At 39.7% G+C, this 9910-nt stretch overlaps 1 protein-coding gene across 1 annotated transcript; it reads right to left on the bottom strand.

Annotated features, from left to right (window-relative positions):
• Positions 1 to 2545: 2545 nt before the first annotated feature.
• Positions 2546 to 5711, bottom strand: LOC309687000 (extracellular calcium-sensing receptor-like; the record flags this gene model as incomplete). The annotated part of the gene is made up of 6 exons (XM_082501670.1): positions 2546 to 3450; positions 3659 to 3782; positions 3904 to 4125; positions 4229 to 5053; positions 5164 to 5449; positions 5593 to 5711. 6 exons carry the CDS (start codon positions 5709 to 5711, stop codon positions 2546 to 2548), a joined length of 2481 nt encoding a protein of 826 aa, XP_082357796.1.
• Positions 5712 to 9910: the final 4199 nt, after the last annotated feature.

A 9910-nucleotide genomic window follows, 5' to 3' on the forward strand; every position in this document is an offset into this window, starting at 1 on the left:
GCCCCTTCATGGTTCGTGTGCATCAAAGTTCAGTTTGCTCTTCGTGGCATTTCATCTGATGACACAAAATACCATCATGTGATCTCATACACTGATCTCAAGGCGCTGCTTGTGCGGCGCTTCTCCCTTTCCAACGTGAAATGGTCCTAGAAACTCCTCCCTCTCTCGGGCCTGGGTGAATGTACTGCTCTTGAGCTCATGGAGAGCATGCTGTCCTTGCTAGGAACATATGATGGATGATTCCTCTTCTTTCAACAGCTGCCAGCTCTCTCAATGCTGTCATTTTCTTCACAACCCTGTTTTACTCGGGGTGCCGAGGCCTTGGTGCATGCTAATTTTGTAACTTTGCGAAACATATTTTAATGTTTGCTTTCTGAGTTTCCCTCACTACCTTTCCCTACTTTCTCAAACACTGTGATGAAGCACGAGGTGGACCTTATCACTCCGGTCGGCCCTCAGTGTTTGTGTGCGCACACCCTGCCTTGACCCTGCTAAACTGTCTGTCGCTCAGGAGGAGTATGCAACTATGGCACGACTGAGAATTGTGCAGTGTTCGAATAGTCCCTGGACTTCCCCATTAGACGTGGCACCCAAATCTGACGGTCAGTGCAGGCCTTGTAGGAATTTTTGCCATCTAAATAATGTCACGGAAAGCAATTGTTATCCCATTCCGCACATTGAGAATTTTTTTGGCTCATCTCGCGGGGACTTTTTTCATCAATTTTTTCTAAAATTGATTTAGTGCAGGGGTATCACCAGGTTCCTGTGCGTGCTGAGGATGTCCCCAAAACCACCATAATAACTCAGTTCAGCCTTTTCAGGTTTTTGCACATGCCCTTCGGCCTGAGGGGTGCAGCCCAAACCTTCCAGCGTTTGACTAACTAGGTATTACGCGGGCTCTCCTTCGTTTTTGTATATCTAGATAATATCCTGGTGGCCAACAGCTTGGAGGAACAGCACACCTGCGTCAGGTTTCTTGGCGCTTGGCAGCACATGGCCTGATCAATAACTTGTCTAAATGTCAGTTTGGTTTGCCAGTTCTACCGAGATTAAAGTTGCAGTAAAGTATTGGGATCCCTCGTGTCATCCTTACATACATCCTTACCTCCACAACATGAACATTTCAGATGATTTTATTTAAAATTATTATGGCATTTATTTAAAGAAATTATTAACACAAAATTTATTTGTTCTTTTCAACATTCCTGAAATTATTTACAATTTACCATATAGGTCACTTTAGTATTAAATCTAGATGGTACAAAGCACTATATCATTTCCAGAAATGGCCCACTACATTACATATAAATGCAAATATAATGCCAAACAGCAGTTGTCTCAAGGCCTGTTTTGCCTTTCAAATGGAGCTAAGAGAACGTGGTAGAAGGGAAAGTTTACTCCAGTTTTTTTTCATTTATTGGGAAAGGCAGAGGAAGGTGTTTATGTACACACAAAATATTGTTCTTATTTTGCTGGTTAAAAAAGAAGATACAAAGTGAACTCCCATCCTTTGTGCTCACTTCCTAATTACCTAGAGACACCCAAAAGACAACCGGCCCCTCTCAACAGTTGAGACAAATCATCTGGGAAGTAGGTAAGCAAAGGAGTAACATTGAGTAACAAATCCTCATTTCCTCCTAAGATGGCAGCAACTCTTTCATGAGGAATAACTCTTAACAATTCCCTGTACCAAAAAGTAACAGTGGGAGGGTTATCCTTAACCCAGTTAATAAGAATACATTTCCAGTCCAGCAACAATAGTTTATCATCTAGTTTATGCTGCAAATAAGTTAATGCTGATTCTTTTGAAGGTAAACCAAGCATAAAAAATCCAGGGTCCCTTTAGGTCCGATTCGTAAAAATATTGCTGAGTTCTTGAGATATGGAACTTCAAAATCTTTTGATTAGTTTAAATTCCCAGAAGTAATGGGAAAAGGTACCAGTCTGTATTTGACATTTGATACAAAAAGGGGATACATGCGGTGTAATCTCATGCAAAACATTAGGAGCTATATATAGGCGGTGTAAAATTTTGTATTGGGTTTAAGCAAGCGGTTGCAAGTAAAAGTAGATCTAGCTATGATAATGGCTCCTTTCCAATACTCCTAAGTATATTCATTATTAAGATCTCTCTCCCATTTATAAATAGCACTCATTGTACAGCGTGGAACACATGGTTATTTCAAAGGATTTACTGCATCTTGCCTGTAATGGTGTTAGAGACTGATAAGCAGGCCAGAGTCTGTTTTTTTATCTTAAATTTTGTTGCATTTGTGTGCAGGTCTATAACTACTCACTCACATCCATTTCTTTCAGCAGCATAAAACATATCTTGCAGTGTACTGTAATGTTAATTATAAATCCTTTATCAGACAAAAATTACATTTAAATATGCATATACCCAGACTCTGTTATTTAATGTGTCACAGAATTGTAAGTGACTCGTAATGTCTACTAATGTAATATAAATGTAATAATAATAACAATAATGTAAACACAAAAATGGCAACATAATATAAATTGTTACTGATTTTTTTTTTTACTTTTAGCTTGTAGTTTTGCCCATGACATGTTTCTTGGTATTCTTTTCTGGCTTAAGAAATATTATGTAACACTTGGGTGCAAAAATACAAATTAATAAGCCAAGAGCTGAAGACAAAATTGCAAATATTTCTACAGCTACAGTGAACTTTCCAGGAGAACTGATGTATGCTGGGATGAATGTAATCCACACAGCACAGAATATCAGCAGGCTGAATGTGATCAATTTGGCTTCATTGAAATTATCAGGAAGTTTTCTTGCCATGAATGCAAGGATCAAACAAATGACTGCAAGGATCCCTATGTATCCCAACACTGCATAAAAAGCAGCCTGAGATCCTGTTTTACATTCCAGAACAATCATCCTATTGCTGTATGTGAACAACATATGTGGGTAAGGTGGGTTTAAAGTCAGCCATAATGCACATATTACCACTTGAATCAAAGTGCAGGAGCAAATGATGATTCTTTGTTGTGCATGACCAAACTTTCCAGCAATGTTGTTGCCAGGAAATGTGGCTTTGAAGGCTGTGACAACAACAATGGTTTTTCCCAAGGCACAGGAAATGCAAAGGGCAAATGTCACACCAAAAGCGGTGTGGCGCAGCATGCATGTCCAGACTGTTGGTTGACCAAGAAAAGTGAGAGGACAGAGAAAACACAGAAAAAGAGAAAACAATAAGAAAGAGCTCAGCTCAAAGTTGCTGGCTTTTATCACAGGAGTTTCTCTGTAGTTGATAAAAACCACCATTGTGGCAAGGGAGAGAGAGGCCCCTAACAGGGATACAAGTGTTAGAGCTATTCCCATGGGCTCATGATATTTCAGGAACTCAATAGTTCTAGGAATGCAATCATATTTTCTCTCATTGGACCAGTATTCCTTTGGACAAGGTGTGCAGTCTGCTGCACCTGTTGAGGATAAATAGAAAGGGTCAGTGGTGTATCTAGATGTACATTTGGGATAATAATAAATTAAAAATCTACTTTAAAAAAGCATATGACGCAATAAGACATTAATATTTTAAATATTAGCTATATGTAGACACTAAACATGTCATGTTATAATGTACACGTTCAACGTTTACAGGATATACACTCTTGATATGTTTCTGTCTACCTGTTGAGTTGGCTATAGTTCCATCAGCACAGGGTACACAGTCAAAACAACATATAGGTTTTCCCTGAATTTGAGCTTTTCTGGTTCCAACTGGGCAAACATTCGAACACACCGATGTGGGCATCTGTAGCAAAAGAAATATTTAAGTATTGTAGAGGTAAATGATTATGTGTTAACAAGAGAATAATAAAGGATGAGATACTAAAAGTGTACTGCATGTAAAAATAGAGAGACATCATGATTACTTTTTTCCCTGTCCTCCACACTATCTTTTCCTCCTCGATGCTGAGCTTGTAATCACCATTTGCAGCAAATGTCAAATGACCAAGTGTCACATGTTGCACTTTTCCATTTATCAACTGCCAGTTAATGACATCATAAGAAGCAGGAGGATCGCCATTCTCATCAAAAAACACCTCATCACCAAACTGATTTGTGAAATTCACCTTTTGTAACTTTTTACTGACCTAGAAAGGAAAGGATTATGTATTAGGTATGTATAAACGTTCAATTATTGGTTTTGTTTAAACAATTTGAACTATTGTAACTTTCAGTTAAACAATTTCTCACCTCCTTGGGCTTTATTTCTGACAGGTTTAAACATCGCTTTACTGTTTGTGCTCCAACTGGTTGGCAGAATACCAGCTGATGCAGAGCATGTGCAATAGCATAAACTGCTTTATAGACATTATAGGTCACTCTGAGCTCTGTGACATTGAAGAAATCATGCTCGGAATTCATTAATGTTTCATTGCCTGTACATCTTTTGGTTGTGTCCTCAGTAGCTGCATGTACCCCTTGCAAAACAGGTGTGCAGCCCACCATAATCTCCCAGAAATCCTTCACAAAAGGTGCATTGGGATCTGTATAAGGACTAATACTTGTAAGAAAGTGTTTAAGTTTAGGAATAGCCATCTTCTGCATTACAAATCCCACTGTTCCGCCAAAGGATCTATGTATTTCAGGTGTGGATGGTCGAGGTGCTGTTATCCAAGCCACACAAGAAATCCACTGAATTCCTGTAATGTTCTGGTTCACAATCTCTTGCATCAAAGGATAAAAGTCACCCTCAGAAGAAAAAGCCAAAATTACTTTGACAGATGACTGTTTTATTATTTCCACAACTTCTAGAAATTTATCTCTTGTGTACGTGCGTAGAACTGATGCAACAAAAGCAACACAAACCCCAAACTTTTCAACCTCCTCCTTAAAGGCAAGAATTCCATTACGTCCATAATCATTGTCTGCCTGTATGGCTCCAATCCACTGCCATCCAAAATGTTTGACCAGTGCAGCCAAAGCTTTTGCCTGGAAATAGTCGCTGGGGATTGTTCTAAAAAATGTAGGATATTTAGTTCTGTCACTCAGACAAGCACACGTTGAGAAGTAGCTGATCTATAAAAGAGAAAAGAACACTGAAACAGTGTGCATGCAACGATACATCATACAATGCCAAAACATCAAATATCACTTAGCATCATAAAACATACAACTTTATCTCTTACTATTGGCATATGAAATGGTCCAAGAATTCCAGCAGCAGCTATTGACTGAGATGACCCAGACTCTGCTATGAGGGCAGATATAGCTGGAGGGCAATGAGAAGTCGCACTTGCCTCCTCTGCTCCACTAGCCAGCGTTAGAGCAGCACGTAAAGTATTTGTAGGAGATGCACAAGAGTTAAGGATCCTATAGCCAAGAGATATGTTTGGAAGCAGAGCAGGATCGTTGTTGATTTCTTCAATGGCAAATATCATTGCCTGTGTCCATCGATAAATTCGCAGGTCAAATCTAAGGACATTTTAGTGATTGATACAAGTCATAAAGTAACCCAGCCATTGCTTCCCATGTATGTAAAGTACAATGTCAAGAATGAAAACACAAATAAACATACATGCATGACAAATGAAAAAGCCACTTGTGGTAACTCATACCCTTCACACTGCACTTTAGGTGGCTCCTTGTCAAATGTATAAGTGCTGAGTATCTCTTTGTTTAAAACTGGGAAGATTCCTCCGATCATTATGTCACCTTCCTTAAACAAACTTGGCATATCAAACCTGCCAAAAAGTTCACAGCCAGATACTGTGTCTGTGCTGAGAACACACAGAAATAGGAGGATACCTCTTTGCATGTTTGCACTGCATTGCCATATAGGCATGACAGCACAGTTCTTATAACAACAGTATCACATGTAGTCAATGTGCTATAATTTCCCTAAGGCCTCAGTGATCTTAGATTGGCAAACTTGGAATCAGGAAATTAATGCTCTAGAAATAGAGCACACACACACACACACACACACACACACACACACACACACACACACACACACACACACACACATGTATGTAGATAGATAGATAGATAGATAGATAGATAGATAGATAGATAGATAGATAGATAGATAGATAGATAGTTTTGTGTACAAAAACAAAAATGTAATGCAATTTAACTTTTAAAAAGCAAAATCAAAACGAATAATTCATCATTTAAAGCTAAATTAATCTACTTATAGGGGCAATAATTGTATTTACCCTGTCTGTGAAAAACTGAAAAACTGAAAGACTATTTCTAGACGTGCGTGTTTTTTATTTTGACAGCGAATGCGCACCTGCGGACCACTTATGTGCACCCCTGGTTATATAGCTCATCATATTGCAGCCACAGAAATTATTTTGTCCATGAAACCATAAAGCTGCACTTTCTTTTTGCCTTATAGTCTGATTTGTCATAACTTTTCCGTTTTGTGGTAAGCTTATCTTTGGCTGTCACTTCTTCACCATGACCTGTCTTATTTGGCTTAGCAGAACTGAAATATATATCCTGCTGCTTTTACACACGCACTCACATAAGCTCAGCGATTCTCTGCGCGATCAACCTCTCACATGTTTAAGCTTGCTGCGGGAGATTTCACTTGTCATGTTTGCATAGTAAGCTAACGATTGATAAGACGATGTCAGAGGAAGTGGTGCGCAAATTATCATCACTCACCAATCAGTGCTGTCGCTCTCTATACATAGTTCGCGCGATTGCAAAGTGAAAGCAAAAAACAAGCGCAAATTCAAACGCGATTTCAATATGTCACATATTGACAGTGGCTCGCCGATGCCAATGACATAATTACCCAGCTACATTTCTGAAAGAATGCAAAAGCATTGACATATATTTTTCCTTCCTACAATAGCCCGACGGGCAGGGCAGAGATAGATTTTGGTAGCCCGACTGAAAAAATCGCTAGCCCCAGGACGTTGGGCTACCGATATTGCGAGCCCTGTATCTGATTGAGGAATCACTCATCTTTGGAAAAGAGTTTATTACAGAGAAATGTCTCTGTCTGTTAATGGAAAATTGTATTTAGTAGTCAGTATAATCTTTTAGTGATATAAGTTTGCATATGGTAGAATACTGCATGTAGTTATTTGTATTAGGAAATATTCAACCATGTATACTTAGAGGCATATAATTAATTGTGTGTGATCTCTAACAGGCTGCAAAGGCTTGGTGTGTATTCCACACTAGAATGCACACCCACATCCTGGGAGCACGAGAGAGGTCATACCTTCTCTTATTGTTTTACGGCAGGATTAACGTAGCTATGTCTGTTTTAGTTTAAGTGCTTCTTTACATATAGATGAACTGCTGGACTTCCTCACCATGTTATTTAGGGTGAGGGGGAGACTACCCTTTCCTGACCAAGGATGTATCTTTTGTGCTTTTATGACCCTTTGATCAGCAGGACACACACACACACACACACACACACACACACACACACACACACACACACACACAACTGAAGTATAAATAAAGACCAGGGCAAAGCTCAGCGCGAGTCTCTGAGACTGCCCTTGCTAGCAAGAACTCTGTGTGTTTCTCTTCTCTGAGTCTTTACTGAAGAAGTGTTTTAGAATATTTTCCCTAACATTATTTGGTCCTTCGTAGCCGGATCAGAAAATATCAGAACTGTTATCTGTGACTCTGTTCCAGGATCCAGCACTGATTCCTGACGCCGTGGGGAGCCAGCACCGAAGCCTGTGCACAGCCCTCTTGGACGAGGAGAGAGCCCCAGGACGTTAAATTCGGGTCTGGGCCGGTGTTTTTAATCTGGTCCACGGCGGTGGGATTCAGTCCAATGATCTGAACCACCAGTGAGACGTCGGAGAGTGAGAAACACTATTTTGGTATATAAGACGGCCGCAAAAGTTTAAAGAAATGTGATAAAAAAAAAAGGTTTAAGTTCGCCAAAAGGAACCGTGTTTTGACCAGTTTTAGAGGTAGCCGAAATTATCTCGTGACAAATTAGGTTTAAGTTCGCCAAAAGGAACCGTGTTTTGACCAGTTTTAGAGGTAGCCGAAATTATCTCGTGACAAATTAGGTTTAAGTTCGCCAAAAGGAACTGTGTTTTGACCAGTTTTAGAGGTAGCCGAAATTATCTCGTGACAAATTAGTTCGCAAATGTCTATGTGTGTGTATGTGTCTGGAAGTAAGTTGATTTTACAGCACAATAAGCTGCTGAACTACTTCCATTTTTGTTTTCTTTGCTGAGGCTCACGTGCTGGTGACAGGAGAATGGTTGAGTTTCATCTCATAAAACTGATACCGCTTCACCGTTAGGGTGAAGTCGAAGGCCGTATCAGTAAACCAGTCTGAAGTCAAGCGTGCCAGCGACGGCCCAGCAAAATCTTTGAAAATGGGTGATAAACAAGTAAAATTAACACCTGATGAGAAATGTCTAGAAAAACAGCAAGCCGGAGCACGATTAATCCAAAAGAAAGAGAGAGGAATGCATCGTGGAAGAGCAAGAGGTAGAAGAAACAAAGTAGACAGTAACTCAAAATAGGATAGCAGCTCAGGTGAAGAGAGCAGTTCAGACTAGGAAGAACATAATAATCCCTCACCCAGTGAAAATTAGAGATCACAGTAGTTTGAAGTAGTTTAAAAAAGGGTTGGAAACAGACCCGACTGAATAGATATAAATGCAAGAGGAATAAAGTAAAATAAACAAAAAGCTAAATTACAACTTAATTTTAATGCATTCAAACTAATAATAAAAAGGATAACAACCTATAAACTGGTATTAATAATGAAAGCAGATAATTCACACAAACAGAACTATGATAACTGTGATAACTGGAGTGTGCAGCGTTTCCATGAGCAGTTTTCCTGCATCTTGACTTGTGTGTAGAGTGTTCATAGCATCAGCATCATGTTTTTGTTTATTTGTTTTGTTGGGTTGAAAAATAGTTAAACTGGTGATCATATTTATGGATCACCATGGCACATATCATCAGCCATGTGATTTATTTACGCAGATGACAAAGTGAGTGTGAATGTGTCTGACATCACAGTGTTTGTGTGCGCTGTGTAAAAGTAATTGCCTTTGATTGTGAGAGCGGTGATTCTGCAGGTCACCAGCTATTGTAAAGAAAAAAAAAAGAGTGAAAAAGAGACAAAATTTACACTGTAGATGAAAAATAATTATAGGAAAAAGGTTTTGTGTTGATCAACCAAGAACAACTACAATCTCATTTTCTGCTTTTAAGAAAGGACTGTTCACAAAAACACACAGAGAGAGAGATGTGTGTTGATTAAGCAGTGATGATAATAATGAAAGTCTCTCAGTCTGTCGTTTACAGGTGGGGAACGGACCTGGATCAATTCTCCACGGGCAGCAGTCGGAAGAAAATTATAGGTAGAAATCATTAGAAAAAATTAGAAACGCCCAGCCAGAATTTTTTGGCTGAATTGTTTTGCACCTTCCCGTCCTCATCCTGAACAAGCAAGCTCCAAGGAAACTGATCTCTCCCTGAAGACACCGAGTGCAGTTTCAGAAGCACGAGCATGAACATCAACAGTGGACAGGAGTCCAAGAGACAATACCAGAGTTCTGAGCAGAGAGGTCCAGCAGCATTGTGGGCAAACGGCATCAGAAAGAGAAGAACCACCATCTAGATTGGATGGATGGAGATGCGTTTCCAGCAAGCTGCAACCTCACTGTGTGTGAAGGACTTTTGAGAAGACTGTCTGAGTTTGACATTTGCTATGTTTGGAGTGAGATGGCAATGAAAGAGACAGTGGGACAAAGAGAGACACGGGACAAAGCTGAAAAAAAACTGACTGCCATTGGACTGAAAAGTGGGAGAGAAGGAAAGGAGCAGAAGAGGGCTGAGGCTGCTGTTTTAGTGTGGGCAATCAAATTAGGTTAAGGAATCCGGGGAGACAAGCGACTGCCTGGAAGTGGAGGATTG

Source organism: Aulonocara stuartgranti, assembly GCF_965226115.1.
Source record: "Aulonocara stuartgranti genome assembly, chromosome: 14".
In the NCBI taxonomy this organism is placed as follows: Eukaryota; Metazoa; Chordata; class Actinopteri; order Cichliformes; family Cichlidae; genus Aulonocara; species Aulonocara stuartgranti.